Here is a 21,435-nt window from a genome sequence, read left to right as displayed (position 1 = left end):
CGGCCACAGCAGGAGGGGCGGCCCAGAGCAGGAGGGGCGGGCCACAGCAGGAGGGGCGGGCCACAGCAGGAGGGGCGGGCCACAGCAGGAGGGGCGGCCCACAGCAGGAGGGGCGGCCCACAGCAGGAGGGGCGGCCCACAGCAGGAGGGGCGGCCCACAGCAGGAGGGGCGGCCCACAGCAGGAGGGGCGGCCCACAGCAGGAGGGGCGGCCCACAGCAGGAGGGGCGGCCCACAGCAGGAGGGGCGGCCCACAGCAGGAGGGGCGGCCCACAGCAGGAGGGGCGGCCCACAGCAGGAGGGGCGGGCCACAAGCAGGAGGGGCGGCCACAAGCAGAAGGGGCGGCCACAGCAGGAGGGGCGGCCACAAGCAGGAGGGGCGGCCACAAGCAGGAGGGGCGGCCCACAGCGGCCCACCCTCTACTTGACCACAAGTAGAGGGTGAAAAGAAAAAAAAGAATAAACTGCAAAACTTTTCATGTCAAATGCTAGAAAAAGCGCAACAAGATGGCACGGACTGTGGTGCACGCGGGGTCCAGCCCACCCGGCAGAAACACGGCCATATACAGAGATGACCCCGAGCCTTCTAGTATATAGTCAACCTGAGCTCAAGAGATGTATACAATGACCCCGACGGCTGCGGTGCGGACCCCGACGGCTGCGGTGCGGACCCCGACGGCTGCGGTGCGGACCCCGACGGCTGCGGTGCGGACCCCGCCACCACTCTGGGGGCCCCAGCCTCCCATGTAAAGTGCTAACGCAGATGAGGGTGAAGGCGGCTGTGCCCGTGATGTGGTCAGGACACGTGGGAAGAACTGCAGCTTCATCACTTGTACACACACAGGAACAACCCCGCCAGCAGGGGGAGCAAGTTCAGCATCAGGAGCCACAGGGTGACCACCAGGTTAGAAGAGCGGGAGCAGAGATCTGAGGAGAAAACACAAGACCTCAGCACTGATGAGATTACAGCAGACCCCCCCCAGTCCTCATCTAGTGCCTGTGAGCCCCCCCACAGATCATCATTACACCTGTGTGACACGAGGCAGCCGGTCTTCATGTATTTCCCGGGGTCACAGGTGCCTCTGGCCATTCGAACGTCATGCTATGAAGCAGGATGAGAACCAGAGGCCCCAGCATGCCAGGACTGGACGCCGGACCAGGGCTGCACGAATCTAGTGTACTCGGCTGCAGGTGTGAACAGCCCCTAAAGATCACCCCATTACCTGCTCCATGACCTCACCTACAGGGGCGGCTCTCGTCCAGTTGTCTGGGGGAGGATCCTGTTCTGGGGGACAGACGTCACAGAAGTCCAAACAGGACGGACAGACGAGTCTCCCCTCATAATACCAGCCGTGGACCTGGGTGCTGACAGCGAGGACCTGGCCGGCCCGGCTGCAGAGGTAGGCGCTGTCCTCCAGCCAGATGTGCAGGCCCTCCGGGGTGCAGCCCACCTGTCGGATGAGATGTGACAGGCCCTCAGCCTGGTCGCCAATGTTATTCACATGTCATGGAGAACCCGATGCATTCGCATGCCGTGGAGCCCGCCCACTAATGCTGCACGCCTGGTAATGTCGCATGCTGTGGAGAACGCCCGGTAAAGCCGCATGCCGTGGAGCACGCCCGGTAATGTTGCACGCCTGCTAAAGCCACACACCGTGGAGCCCGCCCACTAATGCTGCACGCCTGGTAATGTCGCATGCTGTGGAGAACGTCCGGTAATGTTGCACGCATGCTAAAGCCACACATTGTGGAGAACACCCACTAATGCCACACGCCTGGTAATGCCGCATGCCGTGGAGAACGCCCGGTAAAACCGCACGCCTGCTAAAGTCGCACGCCGTGGAGAATGCCCACTAAAGCTGCATGCCGTGGAGAACGCCCGCTAAAGCTGCATGCCGTGGAGCACATCTGCTGGACAGCCCGTGGCTCTGGTTACACAGGAGTCTGTGGTTGGGGCTGCTGCAGTCTACACAGCGGATGGGACCCGTCTGATTACAGAGGCACAGGAGGGATGTTGGCGCCATTTCTTACACCCTGTGGCAGTGACGCACCTGATAGCAGCCGCTCCCCCAGTCCGGGTAACTCAGCTTTTTTGTGCACTGCTCCATGACAAAGGCCGATCTCTGCTCCACGCAGACAGACTCCGGCCCGTAGCGCTCCGCTCCATAATTCCTGGATTCAGCTGGAACACACAGAAAAATCACCATCAGCTGGGAGTAGTAGTGCAGAGGGTAGGTGACGGGCGTGCAGTGTGACCGTAGTGTCTGCAGTGTCCAGCTGTAAATGACATTTCTAAGGCCCTCATGTAGGCAGTGACCCCACATCAGTCCGACAGAGGACCACAACGCCCCTGGATGCGCAGGACGCTCGGATCCACAACATTCACACGGACAGAAAAACTCTGCAAATTCTGTCAAGCATTTCCCCTTGTGTCTTGTAAAAAATCCCAGACAGAAATTAGCCGCAGCGTCGCATGGATTGAATTTCTGAAATGACTGCTGCTTGTATAATCTGGACCGAAAGTACGCAGCAAATCAGCAGCGTGTGAACAAGTCCCTAAGCCCAGGGAATACTGCAGCCGTCAGCTGCACCGAACACAGCGGTGATGGGCAGAGAACGTGGACGGCGCAAAACCAACATAAGGAGAATGCACCGACCAAAGAAACACGGTCATCGTCCCATGTAAGGCTACTTTCACACTGGCGTTGTTTTCAATACGTCGCAATGCGTCGTTTAGGGGAAAAAACTCATCCTGCAAAGTTGTTTGCAGGATGCGTTTTTGCCCCATAGAGTATAATAATAATAATCTTTATTTTTATATAGCGCTAACATATTCCGCAGCGCTTTACAGTTTTGCACACATTATCATCACTGTCCCCGATGGGGCTCACAATCTAGAATCCCTATCAGTATGTCTTTGGAATGTGGGAGGAAACCGGAGTGCCCGGAGGAAACCCACGCAAACACGGAGAGAACATACAAACTCTTTGCAGATGTTGTCCTGGGTGGGATTAGAACCCAGGACCCCAGCGCTGCAAGGCTGCTGTGCTATCCACTGCGCCACCGTGCTGCCCTTATATCATTACTGACGCATTGCGACATGTTAACACACGTCGCAACCGTCGTGCAACGGTTGCGCCGTGTTGTGGCGGACCGCCGGGAGCAAAAAACGTTAAATGTAAAGTTTTTTTGCTGCCTACGGACCGCTTCTTCCGACCACGCATGCGTGGCCGGAACTCCGCCCCCACCTCCCCGCACCTCACAACGGGGCAGCGGATGCGCCGGAGAAATGCATCTGCTGCACCCGTTGTGCAGCGCATCAAACGCTAGCGTCGGAATCTCGGCCCGACGCATTGCGACGGGGAGATTCCGACGCTAGTGTGGAAGTAGCCTATGAAGGAGGCAGCGCTGCACAAGGGGGTGAAGACAACGGGGCACAAAAACGACGGGGCGCAAAAACAACGGGGCGCAAAAACGACAGGGGCGCAAAAACAACGGGGCGCAAAAACGACAGGGCGCAAAAACGACAGGGGCGCAAAAACGACAGGGGCGCAAAAACGACAGGGGCGCAAAAACGACAGGGGCGCAAAAACGACAGGGGCGCAAAAACGACAGGGGCGCAAAAACGACAGGGGCGCAAAAACGACAGGGGCGCAAAAACGACAGGGGCGCAAAAACGACAGGGGCGCAAAAACGACAGGGGCGCAAAAACGACAGGGGCTTCATTACTGACTTGATGCAAATGCAACGTGAAAAACAACATGGAGGTAAGAAAGCAAAATCAAAGATGAAGGACGTCCTCAAGAGAGAAATACCCACTATATACAGTTAGGTACATATATGTTTGGACAGAGACAACATTTTTCTAATTTTGGTTATAGACATTACCACAATGAATTTTAAACAAAACAATTCAGATGCAGTTGAAGTTCAGACTGTCAGCTATCATTTGAGGGTATCCACATTAAAATTGGATGAAGGGTTTAGGAATTTCAGCTCCTTAACATGTGCCACCCTGTTTTTAAAGGGACCAAAAGTAATTGGACAGATTCAATAATTTTAAATAAAATGTTCATTTTTAGTACTTGGTTGAAAACCCTTTGTTGGCAATGACTGCCTGAAGTCTTGAACTCATGGACATCACCAGACGCTGTGTTTCCTCCTTTTTGAGGCTCGGCCTTCACTGCGGTGGTTTTCAGTTGCTGTTTGTTTCTGGGCCTTTCTGTCTGAAGTTTAGTCTTTAACAAGTGAAATGCTGCTCAATTGAGTTGAGATCAGTGGACTGACTTGGCCATTCTAGAATATTCCACTTCTTTGCTTTAATAAACTCCTGGGTTGCTTTGGCTTTACGTTTTGGGTCATTGTCCATCTGTAGTATCTAGTTTGGCTGCATGTGGCAGGATCTGAGCACACAGTATGGCGGCTCTGAAGACCTCAGGATTCATTCTGTCCTGTGTCCCATCATCCATAAACACTAGTGACCCAGTGCCACCGGCAGCCATGCATGCCCGCGCCATCACACTGCCTCCGCCGGGTTTATGCATGCCCACGCCATCACACTGCCTCCGCCGGGTTTATGCATGCCCGCGCCATCACACTGCCTCCGCCGGGTTTATGCTTGCCCGCGCCATCACACTGCCTCCGCCGGGTTTATGCATGCCCGCGCCATCACACTGCCTCCGCCGGGTTTATGCTTGCCCGCGCCATCACACTGCCTCCGCCGGGTTTATGCTTGCCCGCGCCATCACACTGCCTCCGCCGGGTTTATGCATGCCCGCGCCATCACACTGCCTCCGCCGGGTTTATGCTTGCCCGCGCCATCACACTGCCTCCGTCGGGTTTATGCTTGCCCGCGCCATCACACTGCCTCCGCCGGGTTTATGCATGCCCGCGCCATCACACTGCCTCCGCCGGGTTTATGCATGCCCGCGCCATCACACTGCCTCCGCCGGGTGTTACACATGATGTGGTATGCTTTGGATCAGGAGCTGGACCGCGCCTTCACCATACTTTTCTCTTTCCATCATTCTGGTAGAGGTTGGTCTTGGTTCCATCGGTCCATAGAATGTTCTTCCAGAACTGTGCGGCTTTTTTAGATGTTTTTTAGCCTTTTTCTCCTTGATGCTTATGAGTGGCTGCACCGTGCAGTGAACCCTCTGTAGTTACTTTCATGCAGTCTTCTCTTTATGGTAGATTTGGATATTGATCCGCCGACCTCCTGGAGAGTGTTGGTCACTTGGTCGGCTGTTGTGAAGGGGTTTCTCTTCACCATGGAGATTATTCTGCGATCATCCACCACTGTTGTCTTCCGTGGGCGCCCAGGTCTTTTTGCATTGATGAGTTCACCAGTGCTTTCTTTCTGTCTCAGGATGGACCAAACTGTAGATTTTGCCACTCCTAATATTGTAGCAATTTCTCGGATGGGGTTTTTCTGTTTTCGCAGCTTAACCCCTTCATGACCTTGGGATTTTTCGTTTTTCCGTGTTCGTTTTTCACTCCTTTCCTTCCCAGAGCCATAACTTTTTTATTTTTCCGTCAATTTGGCCATGTGAGGGCTTATTTTTTGCGGGACGAGTTGTACTTTTGAATGACATCATTGGTTTTAGCATGTTGTGTACTAGAAAACGGGAAAAAAATTCCAAGTGCAGTGAAATTGCAAAAAAAGTGCAATCCCACACTTGTTTTCTGTTTGGCTTTTTTGCTAGGTTCACTAAATGCTAAAACTGACCTGCCATTATGATTCTCCAGGTCAGTACGAGTTCATAGACACCTAACATGACTAGTTTTTTTTATCTAAGTGGTGAAAAAAAATTCCAAACTTTGCTAAAAAAAAAAAAAAAATTGTGCCATTTTCCGATACTCGTAGCGTCTCCATTTTTCGTGATCTGTGGTCGGTTGAGGGCTTATTTTTTGCGTGCCGAGCTGCCGTTTTTAATGATAGCATTTTGGTGCAGATACGTTCTTTTGATCGCCCGTTATTGCATTTTAATGCAATGTCGCGGCGACCTAAAAAACGTAATTCTGGCATTTCGAATTTTTTTCTCGCTGCGCCGTTTAGCGATCAGGTTAATGCTTTTTTTTTAATTGATAGATCGGGCGATTCTGAACGCGGCGATACCAAATGTGTAGATTTGATTTTTTTTTTTATTTATTTTGATTGGGGCAAAAGGGGGGTGATTTAAACTTTTATATTTTTTTTATTTTTTTTCACATTTTTTTAAACTTTTTTTTTTTTTTTTACTTTTGCCATGCTTCAATAGCCTCCATGGGAGGCTAGAAGCAGGCACAACGCGATCGCCTCTGTTACATAGCAGCGAACAGCAGGTGTGCTGTGAGCGCCGACCACAGGGTGGCGCTCACAGCCACCGGTGATCAGTAACCATAGAGGTCTCTAGGACCTCTATGGTTACCATCCTGACGCATCGCCGACCCCCGATCATGTGACGGGGGTCGGCGATGACGTCATTTCCGGCCGCCCGGCCAGAAGCGGTAGTTAAATGCCGCTGTCTGCGTTTGACAGCGGCATTTAACTAGTTAATAGGTGCGGGCAGATCGTGATTCTGCCCGCGCCTATTACGGGCACATGTCAGCTGTTCAAAACAGCTGACATGTCCCGGCTTTGATGCGGGCTCACCGCCGGAGCAAGCATCAAAGCAGGGGATCTGACCTCGGACGTACTATCCCGTCCCAGGTCAGAAAGGGGTTAAGGATGGCTTGTTTCACCTTGTTACACAGTAAAATATCGATATTTGCAGATGATACAAAACTATGTAAAGCAGTTAATACAAGAGAAGATAGTATTCTGCTACAGATGGATCTGGATAAGTTGGAAACTTGGGCTGAAAGGTGGCAGATGAGGTTTAACAATGATAAATGTAAGGTTATACACATGGGAAGAGGGAATCAATATCACCATTACACACTGAACGGGAAACCACTGGGTAAATCTGACAGGGAGAAGGACTTGGGGATCCTAGTTAATGATAAACTTACCTGGAGCAGCCAGTGCCAGGCAGCAGCTGCCAAGGCAAACAGGATCATGGGGTGCATTAAAAGAGGTCTGGATACACATGATGAGAGCATTATACTGCCTCTGTACAAATCCCTAGTTAGACCGCACATGGAGTACTGTGTCCAGTTTTGGGCACCGGTGCTCAGGAAGGATATAATGGAACTAGAGAGAGTACAAAGGAGGGCAACAAAATTAATAAAGGGGATGGGAGAACTACAATACCCAGATAGATTAGCGAAATTAGGATTATTTAGTCTAGAAAAAAGACGACTGAGGGGCGATCTAATAACCATGTATAAGTATATAAGGGGACAATACAAATATCTCGCTGAGGATCTGTTTATACCAAGGAAGGTGACGGGCACAAGGGGGCATTCTTTGCGTCTGGAGGAGAGAAGGTTTTTCCACCAACATAGAAGAGGATTCTTTACTGTTAGGGCAGTGAGAATCTGGAATTGCTTGCCTGAGGAGGTGGTGATGGCGAACTCAGTCGAGGGGTTCAAGAGAGGCCTGGATGTCTTCCTGGAGCAGAACAATATTGTATCATACAATTATTAGGTTCTGTAGAAGGACGTAGATCTGGGGATTTATTATGATGGAATATTGGCTGAACTGGATGGACAAAGGTCTTTTTTCGGCTTTACTATGTTACCTGCATGGAGAGCTCCTTTACCGCATGTTTACTTCCAAATGCAGCACCACACCTCAAATCAACTCCAGGCCTTTTATCTGCTTAATTGAGAATGACATAACGAAGGGATTGCCCACACCTGTCCATGAAATAGCCTTGGAGTCAATTGTCCAATTACTTTTGGTCCCTTTAAAAACAGGGTTGCACATGTTAAGGAGCTGAAACTCCTAAACCCTCCATCCAATTTTAATGTGGATCCCCTCAAATGAAAGCTGAAAGTCTGAACTTCAACTGCATCTGAATTGTTTTGTTAAATTCATTGTGGCAATGTCTATAACCAAAATTAGAAAAATGTTGTCTCTGTCCAAACATATATGGACCTAACTGTAAATTGATGATCCAGTTGGAATTTAAAAATCTCCTTTTGTCATCTCCATATAAGAAATATAAAAACTGGCCACATAGGAGGACAGCAGGTAGAGAAACCAACGCGTTTCAGCAAAGTGCCTGAAGCATGCTGTCATTTGCCGCTGGAGGACATCTTTCATCTTGGATTTCTTTCTACATCCTGGACTGGGACGACTCCGTGCAGCTTCACCTGATACAGCAAGGTGCTCCTGGATGTGGTGAGCCAAGGTCCATCTGTCAGGAACATGAGGTATTTGGTTGTGTACTATCACACACACGGAGCTCTGCTACAACCAAGAGCAGAGAACAGACACTGCGGGCCATTCGGACCCCCCTCTCTTCTCTTCTGCCTGCTGCTATAAGTGTGTGTGTGAAGAAGAATTTTTATTGTTTCTAGCTGCAAATACCAGTCTTGGTGAAAACCACTCATTCCCTCCGCCCATCTAGTACTAGTTGGAACTGGTGTAAAGCCCTGAGTTCCTTTATTCTATTAACGTGATATATATGGGCACAGACCCGGGCTAGAAATATACGAATTACATATTCTGGATGTCCATCGGTATACCTATCACCCACTGAAAGTGCGAGCAGCTAAACGCAACGAGTGCAAAGTGTGGATTTCTCAGGAAGTGGTTCAGGTAATTGCTCCGTATTTACACTTAACAGAACGCCCCTGACGTGGGGAACATCATGAGCATCGTGTCGTACTTATGTGAGGTTCACACAGCGAGATATGCGTAAAAAATAGTTTTCATATTCTAAGTAAAGAGGAGGTTTCAGCTTCTAAGTGATGTCACCACAGGGGGAGTGCCTGGAATTTGGGCTAGAATAACTTGGTAAGATCAGCTTTCTGGGAGTGTCTTCTGATCGGGGTCTTGCCGCTGTGCAGATGTATAATGCATATGGATATTTGGAAGTCCTTTCTTCTCCTGAGCACACGGCCGCCATGCTGATATGAAATGATCTAAACGACCTGTAAGTGTTCTCTTTTCAATGTTAATCCTATTTTTTTTGTAATCTGCAATGTACACATGATTTTGTCTTCTTTATAATATATTTTTAATACGATGTAAACTCTGCCTACCTTTTTATGGAGTAAAATATATAATTTAACTAGCTTGTCTCTTCCTGCTCTTTATACGAACTGTTGCATCCTCTGAAGTGAATTGCGCTACTGATTTGGGTTGGCTCCGGACCCGTGAATCGGAGCTGGTGGCAGAGACCTTGGGAACCAGGGGCAACCAAACAACCCCGGTTTGTGACAAATTGGTGTGAGTAGTGGGGACGATAAAGATATCCTCTCTGGGATCCCTGGCATTGTTGGGATCCGTGACATATTGTTGGCAGCACGGTGTTAACCGTGACACCATCCCCTTCCCATTCTTTGCGTTAAGAAAGCGAAAGGGACCGAGCACAATATTGGGTGCATCAATGACAATGTGACCAGTGTATATGGTATATTATAATATATATATATATATATATATATATATATATATATATATATATATATATATTTTATGCGGATGTGTGAGTAATTATACACATACATATGTGTGTGTGTGTGTGTGTGTGTGTGTGTGTGTGTGTGTGTGTGTGTGTGTGTGTGCGCGCTCTATGTACAGTGGAGGAAATAAGTATTTGATCCCTTGCTGATTTTGTAAGTTTGCCCACTGACAAAGACATGAACAGTCTATAATTTTAAGGGTAGGTTATTTTAACATTGAGAGATAGAATATCAAAAATAAAATCCAGAAAATCACATTGCATAAATTATATACATTTATTTGCATTTTGCAGTGAGAAATAAGTATTTGATCACTCTAGCAAACAAGACTTATTACTTGGTGGTAAAACCCTTGTTGGCAAGCACAGCAGTCAGATGTTTTTTTGTAGTTGATGATGAGGTTTGCGCACATGTCAGGAGGAATTTTGCTCCACTCCGCTTTGCAAATCATCTCTATATCATGAAGATTTTGGGGCTGCCACTTGGCAACTCGGAGTTTCAACTCCCTCCATAAGTTTTCTATGGGATGAAGGTCTGGAGACTGGCTAGGCCACTCCATGACCTTAATGTGCTTCTTTTTGAGCCACTCCTTTGGTTGTATGTTTTGGGTCATTGTCTTGCTGGAAGTACCAGCCACAACCCATTTTTAACCTCTTTCTGACCTCGGACGGGATAGTACGTCCGAGGTCAGATACCCCGCTGTTTTGAACAGCTGACATGTGCCCGCAATAGCGGCGGGTGAAATCGCGATTCACTCGCCGCTATTAACTAGTTAAATGCCGCTGTCAAACGCTGACAGCGGCATTTAACCGGCGCTTCCGGCCGGGCAGCCGGAAATGAGCGCATCGCTGACCCCCGTCACATGATCGGGGGTCAGCGATGTGTCAGAATGGTAATCATAGAGGTCCTTGAGACCTCTATGGTTACTGATGCCGGCCTGCTGTGAGCGCCACCCTGTGGTCGGCACTTATGGCAATGCAGGAATTCAGCTACATAGGAGCGATCTGATGATCACTGCTATGTAGCAGAGGCGATCGAGTTGTGCCAGCTTCTAGCCTCCCATTGAGGCTATTGAAGCATGGCAAAAGTAAAATAAAAAAAGTAAAAAAAAAAAAGTGGAAAAAAAAAAAAATATATAAAAAGTTTAAATCACCCCCCTTTCGCCCCATTCAAAATAAATCAATAATAAAAAAAAATTCAAACCTACACATATTTGGTATCGCCGCATTCAGAATCGCCCGATCTATCAATAAAAAAAAAGGATTAACCTGATTGCTAAATGGTGTAGCGAGAAAAAAAAATTGAGACGCCAGAATTACGTTTTTTTGGTCGCCGCGGCATTGCATTAAAATGCAATAACGGGCGATCAAAAGAAAGTATCTGCACCAAAATGCTATCATTAAAAACGCCAGCTCGCCACACAAAAAATAAGCCCTCAACCGACCCCAGATCATGAAAAAAATGGAGACGCTACAGGTATCGGAAAATGGCGCAATTTTTTTTTTTTTTAGCAAAGTTTGGAATTTGATTGGGGTCTATGAACTCGTACTGACCTGGAGAATCATAATGGCAGGTCAGTTTTAGCATTAAGTGAACCTAGTAAAAAAGCCAATCAAAAAACAAGTGTGGGATTGCACTTTTTTGCAATTTCACCGCACTTGGAATTTTTTTCCCGTTTTCTAGTACACGACATGCTAAAACCAATGATGTCGTTCAAAAGTACAACTCGTCCCGCAAAAAATAAGCCCTCACATGGCCATATTGACGGAAAAATAAAAAAGTTATGGCTCTGGGAAGGAGGGGAGCGAAAAACGAACACGGAAAAACGGAAAATCCCAAGGTCATGAAGGGGTTAATGTCCTGGTGGAGGGAAGGAGGTTGTCACTCAGGATTTTACAGTACATGGCTCCATCCATTCTCCCATTGATGCGGTGAAGTCGTCCTGTGCCCTTAGCAGAGAAACACCCCCAAACCATAATGTTTCCACCTCCATGCTTGACAGTGGGGATGGTGTTCTTTGGGTTATAGGCAGCACCTTCTCCTAATCACTCACAGAATCATCCAGGCGTTCATTGTCAGACTTCAGATGGGCCGCACATGTGCCTTCTTGAGCAGGGGGAACTTGTGGACTCTGCATGATTTTACACCTTTACGGTGTAATGTGTTACCAATGGTTTTCTTGGTGACTGTGGTCCCAGCTGCCCTGAGATCATTAAGTTCCCCCGTGTAGTTTTAGGCTGATCTCTCACCTTCCTCATGATCACTGCTACCCCATGAGGTGAGAGTGTGCACGGTGCCCAGATAGATCTCGGTTGACAGTCATTTTGTATTTCTTCCATTTTCTTACTACTGCACCAACAGTTGTCTCCTCACCCAGCGTCTTATGGTTTTGTAGCCCACTCCAGCTTTGTGCAGGTCTATGATCTTGTCCCTGACATCCTAATAAAGCTCTTTGGTCTTGCCCATGTTGTAGAGGTTAGTCTGACTGATGAGTCTGTGGACAGGAGTCTTTTATAAAGGTGACTATGTAAGACAGCTGTCTAATGCAGGTAACGAGTGGATTATGATCGTCTGACTGGTCTGTAGGAGCCAGAACTCTTAATGGTCGGTAGGGGATCAAATACTTATTTCTCACGGTAAATGCAAATTGATTTATATAATTGGATTGGTCAAGAACGTTTAGATTGGCAATTGGGGGGGGGGGGGGGTGCCCCCATATACGGGTACTCCAGCCAAAGTGTCTCCATTTTGGTTAACAGGTTATCAACTCCATAAAATGGGGGATGTTCCTGTGCCGATGTTCCATTAGTGCCATAATTCTGTCATCTTGCCAGTTTGTAACTTCCTCATTATCCTATGACAGGCATATGGAAGGGTCTCTAACGTGGCCCTACAATCGTGACATTGGATCCGTCAGGTTGAATAAATAAAGCAAATTCTATTATAAACAAAGATGGAGCTTTAGATATAGTTTTCTGCATTATATCTGAATGGGGATTTTTTTTTTTTTTTATGTCTGGCGCTTGTGGCATTTTTACCTTTTCCAAGATGGCGTTTTGTGAACTTCTGGTCGCGACTGAGCATGACCAGAAGTGCTCATCCATGTATTGTGGATTTTTTACAAGAATATGTGCAGTGTTCACTGCAGGACGCCGGTTTTCTATTTATCTAAATAATCACCTAAGGGTCACTTCCGTCTGTAATGGAAATGTGTATATATATATATATATATATATATATATATATATATCATTTTTGCTTTTTTGGACTTTTTTCAGAGAATATGAATGCCAACACCAAAACTTTTTCTCCACTCATGGTCAGTGGTTGGGTGAAGCCATTTATTGTCACACTACTGTGTTTTCTCTTTATAAATCATAATGACAACCGAAAACATCCAGATGACCCAGATCAAAAGTTCACATCCCCTGGTGATTTTGGCCTGATAACATGCACAGAAGTTGACACACATGGGTGTGAATGGCTACTAAAGGTAATATCCTCACCTGTGACCTGTTTGCTTGTAATCAGTGTGTGCATAAAAGCTGAGTGAGTTTCTGGGATCCAGACAGACTCTTGCATCTTTCATCCAGCCACTGACGTTGTGAGTCACGGGGAAAGCAAAAGAATTGTCAACGAATCTACAGGAAAAGGTAGCGGAACTGTATAAAACAGGAAAGTGATACAAAAAGATATCCAAGGAATTGATAATGCCAGTCAGCAGTGTTCAAACTGTGATTAACAAATGGAATATCAGGGGATCTGTAAAAACAAAACCACGGTCAGGTAGAACAAAAAAAATGTCATCCACAACTGCCAGGAAAATTGTTCGGGATGCAAAGAAAAACCCCCAAATAACATCAGCTGAAACACTGGACTGTCTGAAATCTAGCGGTGAGAATGTTTCAAGATGCACAATAAGGAGGCACATGAAGAGAAATGGGCTGCATGGTCGAGTTGCCAGAAGAAAACCATTACTGTGCAAATGTCACAAAGTATCTCACCTACAATACGCAAAACAGCACAGAGACAAGCCTCAAAACTTCCGGAACAAGGTAATTTAGAGTGATGAGATCAAAATCGAACTTTTTGGCCACAACCGTAAACGTTACATTTGGAGAGAGGTCAACAGGGCCTATGATGAAAGGAACACCATTCCTACTGTAAAGCATGGAGGTGGATCGCTGATGTTTTGGGGATGTGTGAGCTACAAAGGCACAGGAAACATGGTCAAAGTTGAAGGAAAAATAATGGAGGACATTATCAACAAACACTGGAGGCAAATTTGCACACATCAGCCCGGAAGCTGCGCATGGGACGTACTTGGACGTTCCAACATGACAACGATCCAAAACACAAGGCCAAGTCGACCTGTCATTGGCTACAGCAGAACAAAGCAAAGGTTCTGGCGTGGCCATCTCAGTCTCCTGACCTCAATATCATTGAGCCACTCTGGGGAGATCTCAAGCACGCAGTTCATGCTAGACAGCCCAGGAATTTACAGGAACTGGAGACTTTTTGCCAAGAAGAGTGGGCAGCTTTACCATCTGAGAAAATAAAGAACCTCATCAACAGCTACCACAAAAGACTTCAAGCTGTCATTGATGTTAGATGGGCAATACACGGTATTAAGAAATGGGATATGTGAACGATTGATCAGGGTCATTTGGATGTTTTGGGTTGTCATTATGATTTAAAAAGAGAAAACACAGCAGTTTGACAATAATTGGCTTCACCCAACCACTGACCATGAGTGGAGGAAAAGTTTTGGTGCTATCATTCATATTCTCTGAAAAAAGGCCAAGAAAGCAAAAATTCTGTAGGTTTTATAAACTTTTGAGCACAAGCGTGTGCGTGCGTGCAGCCGTCACTATGTTATTTCTTATTTATAATGTTCTCATATAAAGATATTGATAAGCGTTATTCCAGGGTCTACGCTCGTATCACACAGAGGGTCCGGCGGGCTTCAGGTGGGGATTGCAGGCTCCTCTGACTCCTGAGGATGCAGCAGCTGCCCCCAGCCACACTCACACCCCCGACAGAACAAGAGATTCCCCTCTTCCCCAATACACCGATCATCGCTGGACCCCACCCATGTGTCTGAGAGACCCCAATGCTTCTGACAGACCTGGCTGGTTCTGGGACAAGGTGCAGTCCGAACTCCTCTGGTATTCTCCACTCAAATGCCAGCTGAACTCCTGGGTGAACGGGCAGAAGTCCGCGATCTCCACAGCCCCTCCATAGAGGGACAGGTCTTCCTGCAGGACCCCGGAGATGTGGTCGAAATACTGAGGACAAAACAAGACGGATAAGGCTACTTTCACACTTCCGTCAATACGGGGCCGTCGCAAACCGTCGGCCCGACGGACGTTGTGAAAAATCTGCACGACGTGGGCAGCGGATGCAGTTTTTCAACGCATCCGCTGCCCATTCTGCAGTCCGAGGAGGAGGGGGCGGAGTTTCGGCCGCGCATGCGCGGTCGAAAATGTTGGACGCGACACACAAAAAAAGTTACATGTAACTTTTTTTTGTGCTGACGGTCCGCCAAAGCACGACGCATCCGTCGCACGACGGATGCGACGTGTAGCCATACGTCGCAATGCATCGCTAATGTTAGTCTATGGAGAAAAAACGCATCCTGCGGGCAACTTTGCAGGATGCGTTTTTTCTCCAAAACGACGCATTGCAACGGCCGTCAGAAGACAGAAGTGTGAAAGTAGCCTAAGGAACGAAGAACAGACCAATAAATGACTGAAACGGAACCCCTGAACCAGAGACTGATGGGGCAGGAAAACTGCCGGCTGCACAGAGTCCAGACACAGCGTCAACGCCAGCAGCCCCACCGCGTCCAGACACAGCGGCCGCATCGCGTCCAGGCAACGTCAATGCCAGTGGCCCCACCGCATCCAGACACAACGTCAACGCCAGCGGCCTCACCACAAGCAGACTCAACGCCAGCAAGCCCACTGCATCCAGACACAGCGGCCGCATTGCGTCTAGACAACGTCAACGCCAGCGGCCTCACCACATGCAGACGTCAACGCCAGCAAGCCCACTGCATCCAGACACAGCGGCCGCATTGCGTCCAGACAACGTCAACGCCAGCGGCCGCATCTCATCCAGACGTCAACGCCAGCGGCTCCACCGTGTCCAGACACCATGTGAATGCCAGCAGCCCCACCGCATCCAAACACAACGACGCCAGCGGCCGCACCGCATCCGGACACTGACGCCAGCGGCCCCACCTCGTCCAGACAACATTGACGCCAGCAGCCCCACCGCGTCCAGACACAAAGTCATCGCCAGCGGCCTCACCACGTCCAGACACTACGTCAACGCTAGCAGCCCCACCTTGTCCAGACAACGTCAACGCCAGCAGCCCCACCTTGTCCAGACAACGTCAACGCCAGCGGCCCCACCTCGTCCAGACAACATTGACGCCAGCAGCCCCACCGCGTCCAGACACAAAGTCATTGCCAGCGGCCTCACCACGTCCAGACACTACGTCAACGCCAGCAGCCCCACCTCGCCCAGACACACCATCAACGCCAGCGGCCCCACCGCATCCAGACAACGTCAATGCCAGTGGCCCCACCTCGTCCAGATACAACGTCAATGCCAACAGCCCCACCACTTCCAGACACTACGTCAATGCCATCGGCCCCACCACGTCCAGATACAACGTCAATGCCATCGGCCCCACCACGTCCAGACACGTCAACGCCAGCGGCCCCACCACGTCCAGACACGTCAACGCCAGCAGCCCCACCGCATCCAGACAACGTCAATGCCAGTGGCCCCACCTCGTCCAGATACAACGTCAATGCCAACAGCCCCACCACTTCCAGACACTACGTCAACGCCAGCAGCCCCACCACTTCCAGACACTACGTCAACGCCAGCAGCCCCACCACTTCCAGACACTACGTCAATGCCAGTGGCCCCACCACGTCCAGATACAACGTCAATGCCAGTGGCCCCACCACTTCCAGACACAATGTCAATGCCAACAGCCCCCCCCCCACTTCCAGACACTACGTCAATGCCATCGGCCCCACCACGTCCAGATACAACGTCAATGCCATCGGCCCCACCACGTCCAGACACATCAACGCCAGCGGCCCCACCGCGTCCAGACACATCGTCAACGCCAGAGGCCCCACCACGTCCAGACACAACGTTAACACCAGTTACCACAGACATGTTGCTGCACTGATTTTGTATGTTCTCCCCATGTTTTGGGGGTGTCGTCCGTTGTCTCTGGTTTCCTCTCTAACTCCAAAACCATACCGATAGGGAATGTAGAGTGTGAGCCCCAATGGGGACAGCGATGGTGAGGAGTGTAAAGCGCTGTGGAATTAATGGCGCTATACAAGTGAGGAAAATAGTCAGCTATAACCCTGTGACCCCATTATTGGACACGACATGTGGGGGGCGTAGCCCGAAGCATGCGATAACCTTTAAGTGTCAGGAGCCCATCCCCCTCACTTCACTCCTGACCTGTGGACGCCGTGACCAGCAGATACCTGATATTCCGGGGGAAGGCTGCTGGGGAACCTCTGCAGGTTACATATGGCCACCGCCCTCTGGTCCTGCCGGCAGCTCAGCTTTAGGGGGTTGCTGCGGAGCGTGTCACAGAAGGGGCTGACGTTTTCCTTCCTATGAAGAGACACCATTATATACACCGTGCATGTGAGACCCCGATGTGCACAGGCCCCGTCTCACCGTCTGCTCCGGTCATCGATCCAGGACTTGCAGCTTTTCATTACAAAGTCACATCCTTTCCGGCGCCCCCAGTCCAGCTTCTGCGCCATGCTGTAATCGGCCCGGTACCAGCTGAGGAGAAATGAGAATAATATGGCGGAAAGTAGAGGCCAACGTCCGGTGTGCCACGTCCGATGTCTGGCCACCATTGCACGTACCTCCAGATCTTAGCCTTGTCCAGCGTTAGCACCGAGACCCTCAATCACACACATTACTCACATCTGTAGACCCCACTCCCCGGACGGAGGTCACGCCTGGTGGGATACATCAGGACTGAGCGTTTACGGCTGCAAGGAATAGTGCAGGTGGATGTGCGACTCCGTAGCATGGCATCTGCACCACACACAACCACTCCACACCAGTCACAACACACACGCAACCACTCCACACCAGACACCGCACCACTCCATCACACACAACCACTCCACACCAGTCACAACACACACCAGACACCGCACCACTCACAACCACTCCACACACAGCCATTCCACTAGACAGCACCACTCCTCCCCAGACACTGCACCACTCCAACACACACAACCACTCCACACCAGACACCGCACCACTCCACACACAACCACTCCACACCAGTCACAACACACACAACCACTCCACACACCACACACAACCACAACTCCACACCAGTCACAACACACACGCAACCACTCCAACACACACAACCACTCCACACCAGACACCGCACCACTCCACCACACACAACCACTCCACACCAGTCACAACACACGCAACCACTCCAACACACACAACCACTCCACACCAGACACCGCACCACTCCACCACACACAACCACTCCACACCAGTCACAACACACACAACCACTCCACACACAACCACTCCACACCAGTCACAACACACACAACCACTCCACACACAACTCCACACCAGTCACAACACACACCAGACACCGCACCACTCACAACCACTCCACACACAGCCATTCCACTAGACAGCACCACTCCTCCCCAGACACTGCACCACTCCAACACACGCAACCACTCCACACCAGACACCGCACCACTCCACACACAACCACTCCACACCAGTCACAACACACACAACCACTCCACAACACACACAACCACTCCACACCAGACACCGCACCACTCCAACACACACCGCACAACACACACCAGACACCGCACCACTCCACCACACACAACCACTCCACACAGCCATTCCACTACACAGCACCACTCCTCCCCAGACACTGCACCACTCCAACACACGCAACCACTCCACCCCAGACACCGCACCACTCCACACACAACCACTCCACACCAGTCACAACACACACAACCACTCCACACACCACACACAACCACAACTCCACACCAGTCACAACACACGCAACCACTCCAACACACACAACCACTCCACACCAGACACCGCACCACTCCACCACACACAACCACTCCACACCAGTCACAACACACACCAGACACCGCACCACTCACAACCACTCCACACACAGCCATTCCACTAGACAGCACCACTCCTCCCCAGACACTGCACCACTCCAACACACGCAACCACTCCACCCCAGACACCGCACCACTCCACACACAACCACTCCACACCAGTCACAACACACACAACCACTCCACACACAACCACAACTCCACACCAGTCACAACACACGCAACCACTCCACACCAGACACCGCACCACTCCAACACACACCGCACAACACACACCAGACACCGCACCACTCCACCACACACAACCACTCCACACAGCCATTCCACTACACAGCACCACTCCTCCCCAGACACTGCACCACTCCAACACACGCAACCACTCCACCCCAGACACCGCACCACTCCACACACAACCACTCCACACCAGTCACAACACACACAACCACTCCACACACAACCACAACTCCACACCAGTCACAACACACGCAACCACTCCACACCAGACACCGCACCACTCCAACACACACCGCACAACACACAACCACTCCACACCAGACCACACACAACCACTCCACACTAGACACCTCACCACTCCACCACACACACTGCACAACACACACAACCACTCCACGCCAGACACCGCACCACTCCACCACACACAACCACTCCACACGACACAGCACCACTCCTCTCCAGACATTGCACCACTTCAACACACACAACCACACCACGCCAGACACTGCACCACTCCATGCCAAACACCACACACACATGTAGTGGCACCACAACCTGACATTTAGGTCAGACACATCAGTGGTAGACACATATGGTTTGCTTCCATTGAACCCACGCAGATCCTAACCAATGAGCGAAGTCATCTGTGGGAAGCCATTACACTATTGAGCGTTTCTTACTGGTCACCGCTGTATGGAGCAGTGCAGGACGCTGGACGTGTTGAGGAGAGCCATAAGATCAAATACTTAATTAACCCCAAGCCATAAGAGATTGAGAGAAGTGACCCATAACGTGTATTGTTTGATCTTACATAAGTTTTTTAGATGAAAGTAAGACACTAAAGATGGCTGCCATTTCCTGTATCAGAGAGCCATGTGGCTGCCTGGCTGGTATCCAAGATGACGCCCACTCTGATGACCTCATGGATCCACCCACAGTGACGCCCACCTTGATGACCTCATGGACCAACCCACCCTGATGACCTCATGGATCCCCACACCCAAGCCTTACACTATGGCTGGTCCGAATAACTATAGCAATTGTTACCATCCACCTCTCGTGTCTCCCCTTTTCCCCATAGTTTGTAAGCTTACGAGCAGCAGGGCCCTCACTCCTCTTGGTATCTGTTTTGAACTGTATTTCTGTTATGCTGTAATGTCTATTGTATGTACAAGTCCCCTCTATAATTTGTAAAGCGCTGCGGAATATGTTGGCGCTATATAAATAAAAATTTTTATTATTATTATTATTATTATGGATCCACCCATGGACTTGCTCATTGCCCAACCCACTAACCAATGGAATGCATCCGATCACTCCCATTTTAGAGCTAACCGAGCCCCCTTACAGGGGATATGTAACCATGTGTTCTGACTGAATAAAGTCTCTTTTTCCCTTGCAGCTGGGCCATAGATTGATCATGGAGAGTTTACATATGACTGTGTGTTGTTATATGTTTATTTCTTTGGTGCGCACCTGATCAATATCCATTAGGCCAGGAGTAGGCAACTTAAGTGAACATTTTATTATTAAATTGTTCAACCTAACAATTTGGCTGCCCAACGTGGGGCCAGCAGAGGAAGAGCCCTGAACCCTGAGGACCGGCGACTGGAACGGCAGAACGCGCTGAATACCCCGAACGTGGAGACTGATCACCTCCTTATCAGAACACGGTAAGTCTGCTGATTTTTATAATCTGTAGTCTTTACCTGTATCCTTCGGGGTATCCTGTGCAGATTGCCTGACCGTGTCCGGTCTTCGTGGTATCTGTAAGACGGCAGAAGGGTCTCTCCGCTGCTGGTCATTTAATTGCAAGAACCGTCACATGTTTTAGTTGCCTACTGCCTGTTATGTGTTGTGAGGAGGGGAGATGACTGGTAGTTAGAACAGGAAAAGCAAGTTGTTTTTTTTTAGTGAAGGAAAAGCAAGTGTTAGAACAGGAAAAGCAAGCAAGTGTAAGGAAAAAAAAAAAATATATATTTTTGTCTGTGGTACAGTACATGGTTGTCGCCTGTGATAAGATTTTCAGTTCTGTATAAGAGAGACTAGGACCTTGAGTGATTGACTCGGCCTAGGGGGGCCCGGTAAAACTTGGAGTGAGATGACTCAGTTCGAGCCAAATAAATAAATTTATAGTTTTTTTGCCCCGTGGCATCGAGTGAGTTGACTCTGCACGGGGACTGGTAAGTTAGGGAGCAATTTGACTAAGTAGGGAATAATTGGTTTGTAAAGTACAGAATACGGAAGTCAGACAGGGACCACGTGACAAGAAAGAATAGGAACCGAGTACTGCAGACTCAGTTCTCTTTAGAATCTCAGGTTTGAGTCGTCTCCCCCGTCTTATTGTTTGTTTGGTGTTTGTTATCTTGATAGAGATATAGATATCTATAGAAAGATGGAGAAATGTATGCAGTTCTGCCGTATTGGCACTAAGCCAAATT

The 21,435-nt window shown here is 49.4% G+C and overlaps 1 protein-coding gene across 1 annotated transcript in view; it reads right to left on the bottom strand.

The window, feature by feature from the left end:
• Positions 1–21,435, bottom strand: part of LMLN (leishmanolysin like peptidase) — a 59,991-nt gene continuing 38,556 nt past the window's right edge. Inside the window, exons 12-17 of the mRNA XM_069732572.1 lie at positions 17,283–17,393; positions 17,084–17,216; positions 14,686–14,845; positions 2,051–2,181; positions 1,240–1,450; positions 1–926 (exon numbers count right to left, since the gene is read on the bottom strand). Of these exons, the coding sequence (XP_069588673.1) occupies positions 826–926; positions 1,240–1,450; positions 2,051–2,181; positions 14,686–14,845; positions 17,084–17,216; positions 17,283–17,393 (847 nt within the window). The 3' untranslated portion in view covers positions 1–825. The remainder of the gene's footprint in view (positions 927–1,239; positions 1,451–2,050; positions 2,182–14,685; positions 14,846–17,083; positions 17,217–17,282; positions 17,394–21,435) is intronic.

This window comes from Ranitomeya imitator, chromosome 7, assembly GCF_032444005.1.
Source record: "Ranitomeya imitator isolate aRanImi1 chromosome 7, aRanImi1.pri, whole genome shotgun sequence".
Lineage (NCBI taxonomy): Eukaryota > Metazoa > Chordata > Amphibia > Anura > Dendrobatidae > Ranitomeya > Ranitomeya imitator.
Note: the sequence above shows the minus strand (reverse complement) of the source record. Positions and strands in the feature narration are given on the sequence as shown.